The 22623-nt window shown below is 42.8% G+C and overlaps 1 protein-coding gene across 7 annotated transcripts in view; it reads left to right on the top strand.

Annotated features, from left to right (window-relative positions):
* KIAA1328 (KIAA1328 ortholog) overlaps positions 1-13166 on the top strand; it is a 179740-nt gene extending 166574 nt beyond the window's left edge. For all 7 annotated transcript variants that reach the window (XM_021379504.1, XM_021379500.1, XM_021379499.1 and 4 more), the window contains one exon: positions 9746-13166. In XM_021379504.1, coding sequence (XP_021235179.1) covers positions 9746-9959 — 214 coding nt within the window. In that variant the 3' untranslated portion in view covers positions 9960-13166. The remainder of the gene's footprint in view (positions 1-9745) is intronic.

Raw genomic sequence — 22623 nt, 5'->3', positions numbered from 1 at the left:
TTATGCAAGATCATGATTCTTCAGAATGATTAAGATATTGAAGAATAATTAAGATATCTGTAGATTTTCAGTCATTTTGAAGTGCTGGGCTTATTTAATTTTTTCAAACCTCCCTGAAACAGTTTTTTCTGTAATGACAGCAATCCAGGACTCTATATTATCACAACTTGGTGTTTACTGGTATCTGAATTGTCTAATGGTAACTTGTTTTCACTGATACAGCTGACAGGGCAGAGATAATTAAGAAACAAAAGAATTTGAGTGCTGGATTTTGCTATTAAACACTCCATGCCACAGCAGAAGAAATTAAGCTGACATGCAGGAGGCGAAGAATAATACAGATCCACAGGAAGAGCTGGTGTTTAGGTACAGCAATTGACTGTATATAAAATATTTCACCAAGATAGAAGGAAAAAAGAAAGGAAAAAGGTAAAATAAATAATTTCCAAGCATTCACTGAGGCATCTCATTTCCAAGGTGTAGAATAGAGGTTTTGCAGTACCTATTCATCCTGACACAACAAATTGCAGCAGACAGGGAAGTAACCCAGCCCCAGTGAGCCAGTGGCAGAACTTCCATTGGCTTCCATAGGGTCACGATTCCACCCCAATATATACTTAAAACTACCACAGCCTGATTTTGCTCCTCTGCTCAATGAGGTTTTAAATCTTGCACAGCTAGTAGCAGTTCTTGCCACAATGCTTAGAAAGTCAATGAAAGCTCACAGTTCAGTAACTAAATGACAAAGTAAGAAACTTTGGAATCATAAAATGGTTATAAATGCTTGACCTAAAACTCTGCAGATCTTCCACTGACTGTACAATTGAAGCAAAAAGTTGATTTATTATCTGGCAAGCTGGGAATTTGGACTGAGCTTGTGAAGAAAGGCAGATAGCCAATCCATGTAAATGATTATGGACTTTGCAAGCTGATTTTTTTTTCATTCTTTCCCCCTGAGCCATGCCCCTTAAAAATTTTTTTTAAGTTATTTAGTACCTACAAAGTACCGGCAAAGTTCTAGCCACCGTATGGGGCATTTTCCATGCTATTCTGTCCTAGCTTTGCTGAAAGCACAGTAGGAAAAAGAGATGAAACATGAAAAAGAAATCAAAACCAAGGAGCAGGACCTGGAATGGCAGAGTAGAGGTGCGGAATTGCATTGTACCATACATATGCAAACCCTTTGTCAGAGGCTTTAGCACATTATAAAAGAAAACGCACAGTTTTAAAGATGATTCATTGAATTAGAGCTTGCTTTGAGGGGAAAAATGCTTAGGGCCAAACATGTAAGAGCGAAAAAATTGAGAAAAAAGGCTGTTAAGGCAGGAGAAGTAGAGGATGAGGTATGGCAGAAAATATGATGACAGCTTAGTTTTGGCCCATAACAATAAAGGGTGAAGATCTTGCTGGAGATATGCTGTGATGACAGAGTGCTTAAAGGGAATAAAAGCTAAGCATGCTCTGAAGTGCAAAGTTATTATGTAATATCACGGCAGAATCAGGGCCTCCAGTGCTGTACATAGACTGAGGTTCATTTTCTGATCTGAAGAGCTTTCAGACTTGATGAGACAGAAATGGGTGTGTGGGAGGGGAGAGAAGGACAATACAAACAGAGTGATTGCAGAGGTGGTTGTTAAACTCCATGGTAGTTCCATGGTTCTGTAATTTCTTTCTTTTACACTAAAACTTGATTCTAAATTATTCTTCTGTAACTAGCAGATATGATTTAAAAGGTTTCTTTACTTCCCAGCACTCAAGTCTTTGTTCACTCTCCCTGTTCCAGAATTATTACAACCTCAGTTATGCCAATTCAGCTGCCTGCAGCTATACCTTAAAAGAAACGATCTGTGTTTTTTGTTGTTTTTTAAGTACTAAAAGCACAGAGAGACAAAAACAATAAAGAAGTCCTTTCAGTTTGACAGGTTGGTAACATGGCATCAGAGTCTGAGTGAAGTCCAGTGAAGAAATAACATAAAAGGCTGAGCTGCCAGGAGTAAAAAGGTAGGGGAACTGAGGGTTAGGAGCACTGAGGCAGACTGTGGAAAGGTGAGGAAAGCAGGTGTTAGTCTCTGACTAGTGGTAAGTGAAAATGACCTGTTTAGCAATGAGAAATGAGAGCAGCAGTAACTCTTATTTCAGTAATAACAGCCAGTTGGGTGTTATCATAGGTGAAGCCAGGGTGAAAACTGCAAAAGAAAAATCTCTTATCAGCTCTGACTTAGGACAAAAGTTTGAGATGCTGATGTGAAACTCAGTATCCTGTAGCACACTGTCTCTGCTTGGTGTGTGAAAGACAGGGTTAAGCCAGCAGTGCTCAGCCTCTTTAAAGACCAAGTCCTCTTTAGCTCTTTACAACTGTCCCATAATGCTGCTAAGCGTAGCTCATTCTGGTCAGCAGGGATGTATATGGTTACCAAATTATGCTGCTTTTCTCCCTGTTCTCCCATGCAAAGGCTGTAATCTCTGATGCCATTTGCCTCATGATATAGTGATAATAGTAAACCCACAAAACGAGGCGTTCCTTTCACTGATTTGCAGGTCTTACCGCATACAGCAGTATGTTACACTGCACATAACAGTGCAGTCACACAAATTAGGAGGGGCACAAGAGCCATGAAATGGCTGCAAAAAGGCCAGTGTCATCTGAGGCGTTGTGTGACTGCTGGAGAGAGCTGGTCTCCTTTCAGCTTCTGTGTAACCACACGGAGGGAACGTGGTGCTCGTTTCTGGGTGCTCGCTTGCTAGAAATATACTGACAAAGATAGGAGGAGAGTGGCAAAATCTGTTGCTGTGCAAGTGGTATTGATTTATGAGAGAAGATTAAAACACGTGTGGCTCAGATAAATGTTGACTGAGACGGGAGCAGAAGGGAGGAATGTAATGTTATTCAAATACTTAAGGAGTATTTGCACCAAAATTGGAGATGGCTTGTAGCATGAAACTAGGAGGAAGGAAAAACCTCTTTGGCTATCTGTAGCTGAGTATCAGGAACGCGTTCATGTAGTGTGTTCTTGCTTCCAATGCATAGTTTTTCCTCCTACCAAATTCCAAAGCAAAAATTTGTGCAACATTTGAGATATTTTCAGTGCAATTCTGATCTCCTGGATTGTGTATCTTTCCTCTGGACTTTGTCTTAGACTGTATGCTCTTTTGAACACTTACTCTTACAAGTGGTTGTTGAGTAGGACCCCCTAATCCTTACCAAGGCCCTTTAGGTTATACTGTAGCCTATAAATAAGTAATAATGGTAATGATAGCATGAGATATATTTGACTGTGGAATGGCCTCCCAAGGAGAATAGCAAGGGGCTGGTTGTTAGCAAAAAGTGTTAGGAAGCACACTGTAGGGAATTGTTCTCCGTCAGCGGAGAGATGGCTGGATGATCTAATAAGTCTTTTCCTTCTCTAGGTTATGATTCTGTGAAAACTGCCTCAGAGAATTCTTTAAAGTCTCTGATACCGTAAGCTCTCTATTATGTGGGTGTGGGTTTTACAGCACTCCGGGAGGCTTTTGCTGAGGACATTGTAAATATATTCTGTTTTACATTGTGTGATGTATTTTAAATAAAAGACTTAGATCTTTTTTTAATTGCTTTGAACTATTCTTCAGTCTGATCTTTTTCTTTAAGAACTGAGAAACTTTGAGATACTTTTGGAAAATACAGACCCATTGTAGGCAAGCTGGAGTTGTCCAAACCTGGAGTTGTTTTAAATACATACAGTACTGCTTAATTTGCCTCCTCCTGTTTCCCATGGTGAAGTGTCAACTCCGGATCCCAACCTGCATGAAAGTGAAATGGGAATCTCAGGCTAACTGGCACAGTCCCTTTGTCTCTGATTCCTCATTTAATCCTTGCCAAAGGATTGCAGATACACAAGCCTTGGCTTACTATTACTTTGAGTACTTTTGGTCTCTGCCTCTCAAGAAAGAGACAGTGGACACTAGAGAAGATGCATGGGACAATTAAAGTGATCAAGGGGATGAAGCAACTACTGTACGGAGAGGGACTGAAAAGCTACGATGCTGGATAGGAAAAGACTGAATGAGAATACTAACAAAATTTGCAAAATTGTGAAGGTGAGGGACAAATTTAAAGTGGAACTGTTGTTCATCAGATGCTATCACATAACTGCAGTCAATCCTTTAAAAGCATTCTATGAAACTAGAGGACAAACAAGAGGATGTCTTTCTGTAGTAGCGAACACCTTGTGCTTGCTGTCACGGGATATTGCAGAAGCTGGAGTATGAAAAATAAATCAGACAGATTTGTGAACAACACGTTGTTGAAATGACAGCCAGGAATGTAATGTCTGTCATCCCTAGTGTGAGGATTGTGGACACAAGAATAAAGATGGCAGAAAGCAGCTAGGACTCTTGAATTTGGGAAGAGCTCAGCCTTTTACTTAGACAGCCTAGCTTAGCTTCTGGATGGGTAAGGAATCATCACAGCTAGTGTTTTCCATATGACCTCACACTGCATTGCTAGTGTGTTCCCTTCAGGTTTTGGGGTTGTTTGACCACTGAGGCCATTTCCATATCTGCATACATATTGTCTGCTGTGGAGGCTGCTTTTATTTGCCCTGTTTGTTCCAATCAAGTAGCGATTTGACATTTGCTTTATAATAGCAATAAGCCTGGTTTCCTTTTCTGTAAAATGGGTCTTTTCCCTACCCCTTGAATGTGTTTTTAGCTGTATTTAGCATTTGTAAAATGCTTGGAGGCAGATGATGTTTTATGAATACAAAATAGTGTTGGGCTTTGTACTTGGGCACAATACTGTACCGTAATTCAAAGGCAATTCATGTAACATTAGTAAATCACTTTGAACTTTATGTTGAAAATATAAGCAGTAGTATAAAAATAAACCTTTTTATTTCCTCTGGTATATACAGTTAAATAAAGTAAGCCTATATAGCTACTAATCTCCAAAACCGTATTGCCAGTATGCTTTGTTGAAATGCCATCACCTTGCAGAAGAGACATTCTGTGTTTTGTACACATTTATGGTTGAAGAATAAATTTTCAGAGACTGTAAATGAAAAGATATCTCTGAACATAGTGATCAAATAATATCTGACAGTGCTTGTTTAAAGAAATATACATATATCTCACTGCCAGAGTATTTATGACTCTAATAAGTTTAGTTATTTTGCCTCATGGGGAAATTCCTGCTCCTCCAAATATCAAGCTTGTTTGGTGTTGTGCTGTTTTTACAGGAAGGAGTGAATGATATTATTAGTTAAATGGGACTGCACAATGTGAAAATACGATAGTGTGGTTTAAAAATTGAACAGCATGTAACAAATATATTTTACCAGCAGTGGGAAATAGACAGATATTAAAAATTCAATGACATATCCCAAAAGTCTAAACAAATGAACAAACATCTCTGTTCAGCTGATTGATGCGAATATGCTCTGATGTTACCTTCAAAAACACTATTTTCTTTAATATCCTGATCATTAACTGAGTTCTGTGCATTGTTTTGCATAACCTGACCATTCTGTAGGTACTGTACATTGTAGGACTGTTGCCTCTGGTCGCCCCGTGGTATTTTTAAATAGAATACTAAATGGTTTCGGGTGATTTCTCAGCAACCATCCTGGGAATAAGTGGTCTTACGGTTCCCAGAGCAACAGCCACATTTGCGTGTTTGTCATAAAGATGTGAGCGCATCCTTCCCATTCAATTCTGAAACTTGGCACAAAGGAAGCTGCACCTGTAGACGTTTGGAGCTTTGTATCCCTGCTGCACAGGCAACAAAACAGAAATGCCTTGGAAGGGAAGACTTGGCTCTGCCAACCTGTGTTTATTTTTTTTACTATTTTCTTCTTTAAAACTTGAATGTTCAGTGAGCTGCTTTGAACTGCAATGCTTTCTGATGTTTCCTGTTACCTTAGTGATGGACTACAAAACTCTCATGCACTGAGCGTTTATAAACTCTACTAGATACTTATTTAATTAGAAGGTAATGCTGAAAGTTTGCAGTACAATTTCCTCAAGCACTTTAGCAGCTGAGGAGACAAATTTCCAGAAACCTGTATTAATTGTACACAGGAGATTAGGAGAATACTGTAATCATGCTGTGCAGTGCCTGAACAGGACACGGTTCTGCACTGACACAGCTATAATGGGTTGATCCTTGCATTACCTACCGCTCAGATAGGTTGGCATCTCCATACTTCTCTGTGTGGAGCTTTATTTGGGGTTTTACTTTGTACATTAAAAAGCAAGGTCAATTTTCTTCGCTGGAAGAACAGCTTCAGCATTTACCTTGGTCTGTTCTCTTTGCATCCATTGCTACCCTCTTTGTATTGACCTGCCTTCATCATGCATTGTACACCCACTGTTCATTTTCCCTCTATTTTCTCAAAAGTCTAGCAACTATATAACTTCTAACCCAAGCTTGTAGACTTTCACAAACTCTATTGTCCTGTGATGAAACATACAAATTTTCAAGCTCATGAAAGTTACATGAAAAAATGTACATGGGGGAAGTGTCAAAGCCAGGTTTAGAAAAGATGTTGTTTTACAGTCTGTTGTGATGTACTTGCTGACTTTCCAAAATGCTGGGAAATGTAGCAAAAAGGTAAAGACAGACTCGGATTATCACCATTTTTGAAGGGAGAGTTGCCTGCCTCATTTCCACGCTGTTGGAAGGGCACAAACCCATAGAAGAAAATGCATGTAGGCATCTAGCACTGATAGGACATTTGGTTGTTCGGTTGAGCATCTATGCATGAGGAATTTCTATATCTAGCTTAAGGTCTGGTGCTGGTACTTCTGCAAAACACACAGGATTTTTTTTTCTCTTTGGGAAGCATGAACAGTACAGGGACACTCTTGGCTATTAATTTCCATTAAAAAAACACTCAGTATTCACAAGCCAAATTTGCCAGAGCAGTTTTTCATGTTTGAAATGTTCTGACTTTTGGGTGCCTGATGCTGCAGCTTTGACTTCACTGAAGTTACAAAGTCTGTTTTTACTTACTCAGTTATTCAGATCATGGAAGGAATGCATAGGCAGTTTTTAGAGCAAGTTTCGTTTCAGGAGTTGAGCATTCAGGCTGTGTCTCTTTAAATGTTTGGATACAAATAAATGGAGAGAAAATTGTCTTTGCAAGCTTCAAACCATTCTAGGTCTACTCGGTTGCCTCCAGCCAGATGCTGTCTGATGTTGCCTAGACAAACTAGGGCAAGCCATTATCATTGGATTAAACACTAAATACCTGCAAGGAGCATTCTCTTTATCAGATAGAGCTCTGTTAGCAGAGTTCATTCACTTTATTGCATATATAACTGTGGTGTCAAATAGACTGATTTACAACACCTGGTCTTTTACATAATCTTCGCTATTTGCTGCTCTTGTAATCTGCCAAATCATTCAGCCTTCCTGATAGCAGAAATGCTGTAAAACTTAGATAAACTTGCAGAAGAAATGAACTCCAAGGTACTGCTGAAATCTAGGGCCTGCACGTTTACTATAAATGCAGTGGCTGGTTTGGTTTCTCCCTACCTAATCTGTGATTAAATGTGGCTGCTGGAGAAATTGAAATTTTATGATAGCACTACAGTCAGAGGAGATAAGCATTTGTATGCTAGACTAGATTAATCTAAAAAGTTTTAGGTGTGGCTAATGAAACCAGTGTATGTGTTAACTGGTTTTCTTTGGGTTCAAAGCATCTGTGTATATCTGTATAGACTCATTCCAAAACGCTTTCTACATGGAAAGTCTAATATAGCTATGTGCGAGTTTTCACTAGCAGTAGGGCTTGTTCCATTATACAGTGGAGATATCTTTAAGTTTTTAGAGGATGCTTTCTGAATGCTAATGTGAACAACAGGCATGTTTGCAGTGGTTTAGCATGGCTACCTATGTTCTTCTGGTTACCCAAGTTCTTGGTTAGAGTAACTGTAAGGCATCACGTTTGAGCAGGGTTAGCTGTTTACGGAGTCCATTTGAAACAAAATGAAAGCTCAATTTTTTGTTTTGAGTCACTCATTTCTGTCTATTAGGGATGATTTGAACAGATAGATGATAGAAAGTCATGTAGACAAGTGCAAAATGTGAAAGAATTTTACAAAGTGGGTTTCTGATTGGATGAAATATAAGCTAGTACATCTGGAGGAAACTAATGCAGACTGTTAAATAGAAGAGAGAGCACTGAGAAGCAGTTATGTTGAGTCAGGCTGTATTAGGAATGATGACCACCATCAAATCAGAAGGAACAATAAATATTAAAGGAAATGAAAGAGTTGACTTTTTGGAGCAATAAGAGCATAACTAACGATTGCCGTTAATGTCAGTATTAACCTATCAGTGCCATAGTTAATCCTCTGAGTTAAGTATCTCACTATCTTAGGTTAGCTTGTCACGGTCAGTTCTCTGACAGTGGTTGGCATGTAATTCTGCTGGAGCTAATGAGAAATACTTCACATGGCTTTGCTAGTTCAGGGAAGAGAGTCACTTTACCTCCTGCTGCTGCACGATGACACTGGACAGCACAAGTAGTACTCTGCCTCTGGGAATTCCATTGACCTGTGCTTATCTCTCACATCAACAAACTATTTTGAATATTCGTACTTGAGAATATTTGTATGTAAGAATCCCAGCTGGCTGATTTTGTCATATAGTCTTCTCAGTCTCCTCCTCTGCAACTCAAAGCAAGAAACAGCTTGAGATGTTTACTCACACTATGGATGAAGTCTTTCTGCTTACAAGGCCTTACGGAAACCAACCAGCTACACTGATACCTTAGGTTGGGTTCTGTGAATAACGTTCTCTGCGTGTAAACTGTTGAGCGTGTGAATTATTTCAGCATTGCAAACATTAGACAGATTGGTGCTAACAACAAGTTGGAATGAAAGGGACTTTTGGGTAAAACTCTTGAGTGATATCTCTTAGATTAGAGAACAGGCTCCCCAGGGAGGCAGTGAAACCGGTATTCTTTAAGACATTTAGGATTGGACAGGGGAAAATATATTGTAATGATCAATCCTGTGCTGGTATTTAGATCAGATCTTGTCTTGTGTGAATATTAATAGGAAGTCTGTTTAAAGTAAGTGCCATTATTCAGTGTGTGTTACTAGCTAACAGTGGCTTGCAACCTTCCCCCACATCTGTACTCACACTTAAAGGACAGCCTGAGTAATGTCTAGCACCTTTGCCTTCTCTCATAGTGCCTGAAGTGTTGATTTTGTATTGCCTTGCTTAGATTATATTCCTTCAGTGCTTCCACCAGACAGACTCCATATAGTGCATTGAGATTTACTGGAAGCACGTGTAGTTCGTGGCAATAATAATAAAGTCTCCTGCTGTTTTCAAATCCCCGGGAAACTAAATCAAGTGTAGAGGTCTATTCAAAAAAGTGCAGCATGTGTATAAGTCACTTTACCATTACCTGTGTGGGTCCGTCTCGTACCTGTTCTGTGTATTTGGCTGTCATATCTCCGACTTCAGTCCTCAATCTCCGGAGTGTGACTAAGACATTACACACATCAAATGGAAAAGCTGATGAAATAGCTTAAAATAACCCAAGAACCCATGGTTTGCTCACCTCTTTTTCACCACCTCTGTGTTGGTATTCCTCACAGGAACTTAAATAACAAAGCTCATTCTGGGCTGATGGCCCCCATCAGACAAGTGTAGATCTAGTCTGATGGTGAAGGTGGGAGGGTGGGATTCAATTCCTGCATGATGCTGTGATGCTTAATGGAACTCCAATTTCTTTGTGTGTTTCTGTAGGTATGAAGCTTCTCTTCTTGACATGGTTCAAGCTATGAGTCCAATATCTGCCCCAGGACACCACTACAGAGAATCTTACGACAAGAACAAAATGCACACGCCTGGTCGTGTGAACCACAGGTTGTCATCTTGGTGCCAGACCCCTCGTGGTTCCAGAAGCAGAGCAGGCGAGTTAGAGGAGAGACGGCTGCTTGAAGAGATTTTCTTCATTTGACACTGCTCTTTGGTCTACACCCCTTTTATGGAATTTGTAGTACCTTTTTATTTCCGATTTGTTTGTGTTTAAGTACCATTTTTAAATTATTTGAGCAACAACAGATTGTCTTCCTTCTTCTAAAACACAGTTAATTAACATCTAGTTTCGTTTTGGATTTAGTAATCACGCTGCAAGGATATTTTGGGGATACACCAATCAGAAGGCGTTGAGATTTTTTTCTGAATCTTTCATGTGCCAAGTAATCATTCTAAAATAGAATTTTTTTCATCTACAACATTTTCTAATAGATTGAAGTCACAGTTTTGCCAGCCTTATATCAGAAGTATATTTCATTATCGATTTTTTTGCTCTAAAGCAGTTTGCAAGAACTGCCTAACATTCAAGAGCCACAATGTTCAAAGTAGATTATTTTCTAATTAAACAAGTCTGTTTAAAACCTGGCATATTACAAAGGTACAAGCACTTTACTACTTTTGTCAATGATTTTATGATCTACTTTTCCCTTCAGCATTCTGATATTTAACACGTTGCGTTTTTAGGGGTTATATCATAAGCTCAACTCTGCAGTGTCTAATATTAAACATGAATAGATGATGTTGCAGGTTGATGTATTAGGCATCCATTTGGAATACATTCTTCTTTAAATCAGTGCTATTTGACATAGTTTGTGTGCTGGGATACCTAACCCTGAAATAGCAGTACATGGTCAGATGTTGTAGTGGTCCAAAACCTATTTGATGTACTTTTCAAGATGAAATATATAGTAGTGGTAGGATAAGAACAGTCTTAAGACATTTTCACTAACTTGCACTATTTTGATCCGGTATCCAGGCTCCATTGTAAATAAGACAAATCAGTAATTATTTCCACCGGCAGCTTGCAATGCACATTTCCCTGCCGGCTTTAATTATTCATGCTATATCTATTTCAGTTTATTTAAATGCACTTCCATCTACTGCATGTACTTGGTTATTTAAAGAAATGTGCAGAATTGGTAAAAATGACTGCAGATTACAGGATTAATGGTCATTTTCTCCACAATGCAGTGTTCATATTTTATTGTAACAGTAGCCACCGGCATGTGTTCCTAGAAATATGAGGCTAAAATACTCATTTTGCACAGTAAAATTGCAGCGAGGGAAAGGTAGAATTGAGCCAATATGGGCAAGTTCTAGGCCATTTGCTCCCAAACACTGCTTCCTGGGCCAGTGCGGCTTTTTTGACAGTCTTTTTAGGCAACCGTGCTTATCTTAATGGCAGCGGGTTGCTGGCCCGATCCTTGGGGTATCACTGCTGCCTGCCTCCCACACGCTCTCGTGCAATGCTTGGTACTCCTGTGCTCTGCAAGAAGCCAGCAAGGCTCAGCAATGAGGTCCACTGTGCCTCTCCAATGAGAGCAGGCGCTATGCACAGCATCAAGCACGCACCCCCTGGCAGCACCCTGCTTTTATAGCAGTGAAATAAATGGAGAAGGAAGGAGGAGATGGACCGTAATTCTGAGTTGTTTCACTCAGGCTCTGTCTTAATCACAAATTAGGTGATGTCTTTTCCTCGCATCCCAGCAGAATTTTAAAGGCTGCTCGGAGGAGTTTACAGGAGGGAAGCAGCATTACTGGACCAGAAAATGACTACTGTAAAAAGACCCTGCTTGGTCTGTCCTGCTGTCAGTAAGACATTTTAGTTCTTTCTAATATATCCATCTGCTGTCAAATGTCCCCCTAGTTCTGCTCCCTCAACCTGTGAAGGCACAGGTTTCTGGTTAAAGCCCCAGTGACATAGTAGGTGCTCTGACACAAGTACAGCAGTGGGGGCAATAGATTTTCGCACTCCACATGTTTCTGCTGGGCAACTAGCCTGCTTCATTAGGAAGGCAGGGAAAGGGTGGGGAAGGCAGAGAAAAATGTACAAGGAGCAGCAGGAAAACCATAGAAAACCATGAAAGCTATGACCGACGCATAGATCTTAGGGTTTGGGGGTTGCGTGTGTGTGTAGTTTGTTTTGTTTTTGTTAAGGTTTGGCATTTGTGAAGAAACAGTTCTCTGATTTCAGTCCAATCGCTTCTCTTCTCTTTTCCAGTTTGACTGAAACTTTAATTGCCTTTTCTAATAAGTGCTAACTGACCTTTTGAAACAGCAAAAAATAGAAGTATATCTCTTGAAAGGTGCCTTTGTGTACCCAGTCGAGAACACTGCGTGGGAGCATTATGTTCTTTGGTTCTTTGTGGGTGCCAGTATTCAGCTGCTTTAAGATTCTTTATGATCCATTTTGTCCATTAACAATTCTAATTCTGATGGTGACTTTTGACTCGAATCTATACTTCGGTAGTAGCTCTTTTTAAAATGACATTGTCAGGGTTGTGGGTTCTACACTCAAGGTGCTGTCCATCAGTCAGAGCTACACGGGAGGCATACCTTTATGTAGGTAAGAATTCCAGAATTAAGATAGTTGAAATATCTGATGGATGAAAACCTGCATGTTTTAAGTGTCTGTGAGATATGAACCGAGAAGCAAAAGCTATTAATTTGGCAGACCCTGTGAAAAATCATTTTTTATAATGCTGGTTCTTGCTCTAGTTATCAGCAGTACATTAGGAATAGTGTTTAGCAGTCAGTGCAAGCAAAGATATTTTGCCATGAGGCACTACGAAGTTGAAGTTATTAAAACATTTATAGCCTTAGAAAAAAAATCAATGATTGTCAAATAGGAAAGGACAAAATCAGTATTTGGGACTGGGAGGGGAATTGTTTTCCATCTGCTAAAACAGTAGAGGAAATGCTAAAATTAAACTAGCAAAAGCAATCACTTGACAGTGTCCTTTTAAGTTTAAGCTCCTATATTAGGAAGCTGCCGCCGGGGAGGTAGTCCAGCCACGGAATGTTTGTCCAGAGCGTTGCCAGTTGATATGCTTCACCTACACATGGGGCTGTGTTCTACCTGAGACTTTGTGGAGTAACGTGACTCCTGCCAAGGCTGCTGCCCACACCCTCATTTTGTGTTCTTCCCAAGTGGTTTGTACATGTGCACTGCGCATGTTTGTGTACTCATTGCTTTTGTGCACCTTGCACGTGGTGGACCTGCAGCAATCATGCCCTTTCCACTTGTAGCCTCTGAAGTCTCACTGTTGAATACCATCTTGAAGATATGTTTATAAATGTATGTGAGGTCTTAATCTAATAAATTATGTGGGGATTTCATTTAATCTTACAGACTTCTGTTTATTTGAATGATTTTCTCGTGTCTTTTGTCCAACTCAGATGTAGTAATTGTCACTGACAGTGTGTTCCACTTTCCACACCATCGTATCATGTGTATTCTGAGTCTTCTTCAGCTTGCTAAAACAGATGAGGAAATAGTTTTAAGCCCTCTCTTTCTTTCCAGAACATGGATTTTGCTGTGAAAATGAGCAAGGCTTCTTTTGGAGCTTAAAGTTTGGGGGACAGATATCAAAAAGAGAGAAATGGGAAGCCAGCACCATGCATTGGGACAGAAAAGTGGAATTAAAAACTAAGGAAGAAAGGATGGAGTTAAAGGCAAGAAAGGACAACAGGGAGAGAACTGAACCAAAGGATGAGAGAAACCAGCTCTGAAGGCACAGGAAAGTTGGTAAACAATTATAAGTTGATGAGGGAGAAATGGCTTCCACCACTGGTTCCCAAATGAAGTTTATGCCTCCCTACACCTTTTCCATGTCGTATTTCTGCATTTGGGGAGCTGCTGTCCAAAGGATAGGTGGTAAATCAGGAAAGGAGGAAATGACCTAACTTTGTCTGCTCCCCTGCAGAGAAGCTTGACAGAGAGACCACACGGAGTTTAGGAGAGTGAAACCTGGATATAACCAAGGCATGGAGTGAATTTCATTGCTAGCAGAAAGGGTGGTGTGAAATTAGATTACAGAAGAATGTGACACTGGATATAGCAAGAATCTGAATAAGGGAGAAACAAGAAAAACAAAATTTGCAGTGATCCACTGAGCTGTGGAGGTTTGGTGCTAAGGAAGGGGAGGAAAGAGCTTAGCTATGCTTGAAAGTGACTGAGCCTGAGCTATCAAAAAGATATCCCTTGAAAGCACACATGAGCCCAGGGTTAAACTCCAGAAGTTGCAACAGAGATTTTCTGAAATACAACCTCCAGGCGGTGTTTCAGTTCGTACCATCTGAGGGCGAGAGAGCACAGCCTGGTTGGTTAGTAACCTCCTTTTTCACTGTTACCAAATTTATGAAATTGTGTGCTAATTAGTGTATGATTTATAAATTTACATAACTGCCTGCTACATAAGACAACACAGAATATTGAATGAGGTGATTTAAACTAGCAGGAGCACTGAAGTTTGCTCTGACTGGGTGTCTCTCCTCTTGAAAATGCCTTCCCAATACATAGCTGCTACCCACATCTCTTGAAGTCTTAACCGCTCATGATGACAGTAAATGTTTTACTGTAATGTGGCACCATATAGCTACCTTGAGGCTCTTTGTCATGGCTGTAGCAGAGCTTTCACTGTGGTGCTTGTGGAGGGTGTCTGGAAGCAGAAGTCACATAAAAAAATAGCAAGAAACCCAACTTGGCCTGGTTACAGCTGGTTAACAACAACTGCTGCAGTTGTTCGGAGGGAACACTGCTGTGTCCCAACTGCAGCAAGAGCTTGTTTGGGGAATTGTGTTTGATTCCCAGCTTGGAAAAGCCACTTTGCCTTCCTCTGCATGCTTTAGGTTCAGCTGGTGAAGATGATAGGGAAGTGTGTTTACTACAGCTCTCATCTAACAGAAGCTGAGACTCAGACCTCATGTATTTTCAGGCCCGAGGGGTTCATTTCAGGCTTTGGGAAACTAAACAGGAGAAACTCAGATGTCACTGACAGATGAGGCCCTGATGAGGTGAAAGATGCCAGGATGGCTCCAGCAGACAAACCAGTCCACAGGCTGCAGAGGCAGCCTTGAATTCCCTGTTTCTCTGCTTTAAGAGACCTTCTGAATATGTGGGGGAAAAAAAACAACAACAACAAAAAAAGCCACATTATTCATTCACGGCGTTCAATAACCAGCCTTAGAGCATTAAGTTCATTCTTTCTAATCTCCTGTCTGCAGAGAGGAGGAAAGTGAAAAGTCAGAAAAAGTTGTCTTTCTTGGTATCTTCCTGGCAGCTACCTTAAAACACTGAAGAGAGGAGGTGATTAGTGCCCTTGTCCGGTCAGAAAGTGGTGAATGCCATGAGCATCAAGGGCAACATGGGAAGCCTGCTTCTCCTTTAGAGCTGGTAAGGAAGGCAATGGTGAGGTGGGTTCACAGTCACAAAAGCTGTCTGTGAGGTATTTGCGCTAAGGTTTTAAAAGCACCATGTCACAGTCTTCCAGTGTTTAATTATCTGCAATGAAACTGCATTATTTTGACATTGAATTTCCCTAGTTTTAGTTTCCAGTGGGTGGAATTAGTTGTGCCTGCAGAAGCAGAACTGCACAGTTCCACTGCTAGCAGACAGCAAGTGACCCATAGGCAGCCTTCTTCAACCCCTGCTCAGCCTTCTTTGGCAACCTGAGCTCCTTTGAGTGTCTTGCCACAGCGATTGTTTTCCAGTGCCTGCTTTTGAACATTCTGCAACATTTATGCACCTGGAAAGGTTTTCACTATAGCAGGATGACAAATTCCAGTTACCACGGCTGTGAATGGGGATGAAGTGGCCTCATTCTGTGCAGTATTTCCCTTTTGACACTTCCAGGAGCCTTGTTTGGAGGTGCTGGCTGGGTACCTTGTCTCACTGCACTTAAGGTCTTTCTTGGAAGCAAAAAACCTGTGAGTGAAACCAGGAGACTGTTGTATTTAGAAGAGTCGAGGAGGAAGAAATAATGTGAAGTAGAAACATGAAGCAGGAAAAAAAAAGCATGGGATTCAATTTAGGGTGGAAGGTGAACTTGGGTGTTGCATCTGTGAACTCAGCCACCAAGAAAACAATCTGAAAGACAACTGCCTAGTGACAAGGGGGAAAGCCAGACAGCAGAAACCTTCTGAAGGGGAGGAGTGAACAAAGCAGGAGGCGATGATACCTGATAGCAACACAAACAGACAAGAAGACTTTTGAGCTGCAGGTGAGGAGGCGATGACACCTCCAAATTGCATGGGAAATGGCTCCTTGTCAGTGGATCTGGTGCCCCTGTATTTGCACGACTGCCTTCAGCACAGGGATCTCATTACCAGAGAGTTTACTGGCAGATTGGAGAGATTTCAGTGAGGAGTAATAAAAATGATCAGGGACTGCTGGAATTGACATAATGAGGAAACAAGATGAGAAGAGTCAGATATTTATAGCTTGGGTGAGAGAGACAATTAAAAGGTGGGATGGGAGATGGACTGGGTGACCTGAAAGCCTTGTCTGTATCTAATAGCTTCTCATCGTCTGCTGTACAGAGGGCTTGAATTTACCAAGGCTGTCAGTCTGGCTCTTAACAGCCCTAACTTCCCATGTTGAAAAGCTCAGGTGGGTGTGCTCTAGCTGTATTGACACTGTCAGAATGTCACTGGTACTGTACTTTGTTTAAAAAAAAATAGTCATCAGCCATGTTGTGGAAAAAATTGACACTTTGACAGCAAAGGAAAAAAAAATTAGACCTTCATAAAATGAAAAGCCATTGAAGTCCTTGCTGGTGACTGAATGGAAAGGGCTCCCAGCGCGTTGAAGTGTTGACTGAGCTCTCCTTGCTGCCTGCAGGGTGGTCTGCTGAGGAAGGTCCTTTTAGAGGCGAAACCTTGCTTTCCATCCATGAACACAGGCGCTCGTCCTTGGGCAGGGAGCCCAGGGTTTGCTGGGCTTGAGTGCTACAGCAGCACTGGGGCAGCCTGGCCAGAGACCCTGGGTCCACAGGCAAATTAAGCTCTGCGGCCATGCCTGTGGGAGGCACTTTGGGGAAATACCCAGGTGCTGTTGGTTGGGTCTAGTGGCGGTGTCTGTGCTGTTTTAATGATACCTGTGCGCAAAGGCCACCGCGGCTTTCATCCATTTCACATCAGTCTGACTTTCACAGAACAGACATAGCCTAGGGTGGTGGAAAGGAGAGAAAGATGACCAAAAAAAAAAAAAAAAAAAAAAAAAAAAAAAAAAAGAAAGCCATCCACTTTTTACTACTCTTTCCATGCTTCTGAGCTGTGATATCAGGCTGTGGCTGAGCAACAGTAATCTTATCCAGCATACTGTTGATTTAAGCCTCTTGGATTTATATAACTTTGGAAATGGTAAACTATATTAATTTGCTGTGTTTTCAAGGGAAAGTTATTTATTGAGAGACATTTTTAACTCAAGTGCCAGGAGCCTTAAATCATTATAATAAATTCATGCTATTCAGGGTTTCTTACATTGTAATAAATTTGTTTTAAACATGAATGAGGAGATCCATGATTTCTTTAATATACTGTTATGTATTTCCTTTCAAAATGACACAGCTCACTATATCAAGTGGGAGAATAATAGTGAGAGATTTACAGTACTTAAGAATAACACAGCCCAGGAATGTGACATGTTAACCAACGGCGGGCAGGGGCTGGCGAAGGGGACCCACCGCTGCCAGTGGTACAGGAGAGCTCGTGGTGACAGCGGGTCAGGGCGGGAGGGCCCAGTGGGAAGCTCCCTGCAGGACAGGAATCACGTCCAAGCCTGAGTCACCTCTGTGTTGGTGTGAAAAGGGCACGTGAAACACCCAAAAGGTGACGCAGAGCACGTGCTGCCACTCACCCTCCCCTTCATGGCCTTGGGCACTCACTTCAGCCACCCCTCAGGAACACTGTCCATCCCTCTCGCAGACCTCTGAAGTGTGGTACAGTGGTGCCAGGGAAGGACTGAGATAAATTTCTGTCTCTGTTGTTAATCCCTGATCCCTCATTACACCTCTGCTAACCCTGCCGCTCGCCTCTGGATGGCTGTGAGGAGCACGAGGCCATAAAACACAAGGCTGGTTTGCGTCATGTCCAACCCTTTGCTGAAGCAGGTTCGGTAGAGCAGGTAGCACGGGAAAGCATCCAGGTGGGTTTTGAGTGACTGCAGAGAAGGAGACTCCGCAGCCTCTCTGGGCAGCCTGTTTCTGCGCTCTGTCACCTTCACAGTAAGGAAGTTTTTCCTCACGTTCACACGGAACTTCCTGTGTTTCCATTTGTGGCCGTTGCCCCTTGTCCTATCACTGGGCACCACCAAAAAAAAAGCCTGGCCCCACCCATGTGACTCCTGCGCACAGATATTTATAAGCGCTGATGAGATTCCCCCTCAGCCTCCTCTTCTCCAGGCTGAACAGCCCCAGGTCTCCCATCCGTTCCTCATGCAGGAGATGCTCCAGGCTCACAGCCATCTCTGTGGCCCTCCGCTGGACTCTCTGCAGTAGTTTCCTGCCTTGCTTGAACTGGGCAGCCCAGAACTGGGCACAGCACTCCAGACGTGGCCTCACCAGGGCAGAGAGGAGGAGGATCACCTCCCTCGACCTGCTGGCCACACTTTTTAATGCACCCCGGGACACCATTGGCCTTCTTGGCCACAAGGGCACACTGCCGGCTCATGGCCAACCTGTCGTCCACCAGGACCCCCAGGTCCTTCTCCTCAGAGCTCCTTTCCAGCAGGTCAGCCCCTAACCTCTGTGTGGTTATTCCTCCCCACGTGTAGGACTCCACACTTGCCTGTCTTGAACCTCATATAGTTCCTATTGTATTCAGGTCTTGCTGAATGGCAGCACAGCCTTCTGGTGTGTCAAGCACTTCTCCCAGCTTTGTATCCTCAGCAAACTAGCTGAGGGTGGACTCTACGTCCATGTCATCCAGGTTATTGATGTTGAAAAAGACCTGACTCAGGACTGACCCCTGGGGAACACCACTAGTTACAGGCCTCCAACTAGACTCCATGCCAGTGATCTCAACACACTGACCTCTGCCAGTCAGCTAGTTCTCCTCCACCTCACTACCCACTCACCTATCCCACACCTCCTAAGCTTACCTATGATGACACTGTGGGAGACAGTGTTAAACACCTTGCTAAAGTCAAGGTACACAACAACCACTGCTTTCCCCTCCCTGCTTTCCTGAACTCAAGGTTGCAATCCTACTTATTGCCTTGTTTCTTCCGTGTAAGATCCTGAACTCCACTATCTCATGGTCACTGCACCCAAGGCTCCCCTAAACCTTCACATTCCCAACCAGTCCTTTCTTGTTTGTAAGAACAAGGTTCAGGAGCGCACCTCTCCTAATTGGCTTCTCCACCCCCCGTGCCAGAAGGTTATTTTCCACACACTGCAGGAACCTCCTGGGCTGTGTGTGCCTGGCAGTGCTGCTTTTCCAGCAAATATCAGGGTGGTTGAAGTCCCACAAGAACCAGTGCCTCTGATCATGAGGCTACTTTCAGCTGTTTGTAGAAGTCTTCATCAACTTCCTGCTCCTGATCAGGCAGCCTGTAACAAACACCCACAGTGGTATCACCCATATTAGCCTGCCCTGTAACTCTCCCCCATACACTCTCTGCTCATTCATCATTCATTTCTAGACAGAGCTCAATACCTACCAGTTGTTTTCTCACATAAACTCCATTGCCATTTGCATGGCTCTAAAGAGTTAATGACTCTTTGGTAGATGCAGCTGTAATTAAAGGCAGATGGATGGCCCTGCTTGTACCCCCGGCAACCCAAACCTGCAACCCCAGCAGACCAGCTGCATGTATGGGGCTGGCAGGGAGGCTGGAGGGCTGTGTCCTGCTCCTTTGGGAGAGGAGGTGGGAGAGGGCCCTGCCTGCCCAAGAAGTGATGGCAGGACCTCATCTGTCAGTGCAGAAAAATGTCTGGCCAATAAACTTGCCAAACGTCCCTAATAAAGGGCTGGATGTGTTATCATGTAGAATGGTTTTATAGGGGACGGCCATAAAACGTGCACACTGCCCTTTAAAATGCCAGGATGAGGATTGATTCCGGCAGGGCGGAGGGAGAGGAGGAGGGAGAAGGAAGCTAATTGGAAAAGGGGGATAAATCCAGGGGCTCATTTCTCTGCCGTGGTTCCCCAGGGTGTCAGGGAGCAGTAACAAAGCTGAAGTCATTGCTGGGTCTGGGCTTCTTCACTATATCCCACTGCAACGCTGGGTGTCTTTCCAGCATCTGTTTCTGCTGCTGGTTCAGTCCAGCCCTGTTCTTGCTACTCACCCTTAGCCCTGAGAAAGCTACGGAGATATCTCCATCCTCCTCTCTGTAAGTTCCTCCACATTTGTGCCTCTCCTTCTCATCCCAGTGGTCCCACATCCTTCCAGGATCCAGTGGATGTGTCCTGCCTGTCCCAACACCAGCTCACCTCTGTTTCTCCCTTTTGTGTCCCTGTCTGCCCGGTCTACTGCTGTGGGCTGTCCCTGAAGTCCATCTCTGCCAGGAGATGGACCACCAAGATTTGGGCAGCACTTCAGGTTCCCTGCTCTGTGGACAAGGTGAGCGTGTACTCAGGATCCAGGTACTTGTACATGCTCTTGATGCTGCTTGGATAAACAGGAGACAGCTGGAAGAAGATCCAGGGTGTGTTTAGAAGTGATCAATAAATATATTGTACTCTGGCTCAATTTTAATGCTGCAGAAAACAGGCAGTGATTTCACTTAATAAATGTGGACAGTCTTGCAGAGCTCCAAGATCATCTGTTCTGCTCAACAATTCCTACACAACAGGATGGCACGTGGTGCAGGGCCCAGCGTTCCTCTGCAGCTGAGGCTTGCGGGCTGCGTTGGCAGGGGGGCCTGGGTATGATTTCTCATTTTCTTTTTTTAATTCCCTGAACAGAGATTCTAGGCAGTCAAACCCTGCTGAGAACTGCTCACTGCTGAAAATTAAAAGAAGTCCCTCTTAAAGTCACTGAAGACGTCGTGGGTTTGTCCTCTGGGTGGGAGGTGGCGGGTACTGGAGGGATGGAAAAAGAAAAGTCAGATTGCAGTTTGGCGAGGATTCTCTCACAAATGTTTGTCAATGTCAGCGTGGATTTGCTGGCTTGCACCAGATCTCGCTTGTCCTCCCACTCTGTGCATGTGGCGCTGCCAAATTTCAGGCTTGAGATGACCCTGGAAATTCCCAGCAGGAGGGGGGAGGGGAGGGGGGGCAGGCAGTGCCCCTATGTTTGACCTTCAGCCCTGAAAATGCCCTTCCCCGTGGGATGTTGCAGTTGGTGACCAAATCCAGGCAAAGTGAACAGTTGGAACACGTGCCTGTTGGTGTCCATTAGACGTGCCACAAATAACGTTTCTCCCATCACGGAGATGAGACAATATAGCATGGTGTGGACCCACGTCAAACAGTATGACTAATGGATGTGGTGTATCATGTGAATTTGGGTGAGAGGATTGGCTCTGATATTTATTTATTTATTTGTTTGTTTTCTGGAAAGCAGAGAGGTTATGAAAAGCAGCCAAAGATGATGAATCTCAGCTGAATTTTTCATAGCATGGCACTGCTTCGTGTGCAGCCAAGTTAGGTTTGTTCAACAGGGGAGCTCTAGGACTGACACAGAGTTTGAGTTCTCCAGACTGAGCGGTATTCAGCATTTTCAGCCTTGCTGCACGGTTGTGAAGTTCAGAGCAACGTTCGTACTCACAGCATTAAACACATCTCTGAGGTCTGGATTCGCTTCTTCACTGCCTTTTGGCTGAGGACTATCTTTCCTCTATGCCCACCACAGTGAGATTTTCATGGAATGCATTGTTAGTTCTGGATTTGTAATTAAATTTAAGGGTTGGTAAATTTTGCTATGAACACTCTCCTGGCCTCCTTCCTAAGCATTCAGTCTATTCATCTACTACATAGGGTTTTGCAGATGCCACTGTATATTGTATTGTCAACAATGAGTGTGAAAAGATGTGGGATTTAGAAAAATACGAATACATTTGAGGGCTTTTTTTTTTTTTTTCCCTAGAATGATCACACTTTAGAACTTCTTTTCAATGTGTTAGAGCTATAAGGTTATGTGGCAGGGGGGAGTCTCATTCTACCATTTGACTCCAAGGGCTGTGAGCTTTCCACTTCATCAAGTTTATGATCAAACCACGCACATGACAATACCATCTGTAATTGCTCTCTGAATTAAAGCATTTCCTCCAGAATCCAGCAATAAGGAGAATGAAATATTCAGGTAGGGTTTAGTGGCTCACCTTGAAAGAATTTCATCTCATGCTGAACACTAAGCCATGTAGCGATATCTGAGACCCGTCTACTTTGAGACCTGTGGGAGAATTGAATCAAATTCTGTTTTAAAGGGGTTTAATTAAGCTGTATCTGGACCCTATTTCAACACTCAGAATTTAGATAAGTTGAAGTAAGACCCCTTTAATTTCCATTTTAGGGAAAGAACTGAAAGAGATGTGTGACCTCTGACACTGCACGAGGGTGTCTGAGGAGCTGCTGATGTGGGTTGACTGATCTGTTTTACATTGTGCTTCAGTTAATTCAGACTGAATGACCCAGTGAAGACAAGTCCGGAGATGCTGGGCCTGGATGTGATTGTACTGGGAGTGTCTGCTTTCCCAGCTGTTTTGTGAGGGGATAGAAGCTGTGTGGGAAGAAAGATGATCTATAAAATGCAACAAAGAAGGTAAACTGCAGGTCATGGCCCGAAAATGTCTGCGGTTCTGATTGGGTTTTGTCCTGTATCACTGTTGTTGTGGTCTCCAATTGCTTTTTAAAGTTTAATC

Source organism: Numida meleagris, chromosome Z, assembly GCF_002078875.1.
Source record: "Numida meleagris isolate 19003 breed g44 Domestic line chromosome Z, NumMel1.0, whole genome shotgun sequence".
In the NCBI taxonomy this organism is placed as follows: domain Eukaryota; kingdom Metazoa; phylum Chordata; class Aves; order Galliformes; family Numididae; genus Numida; species Numida meleagris.
This window is presented reverse-complemented; position numbering and strand designations above follow the sequence as displayed.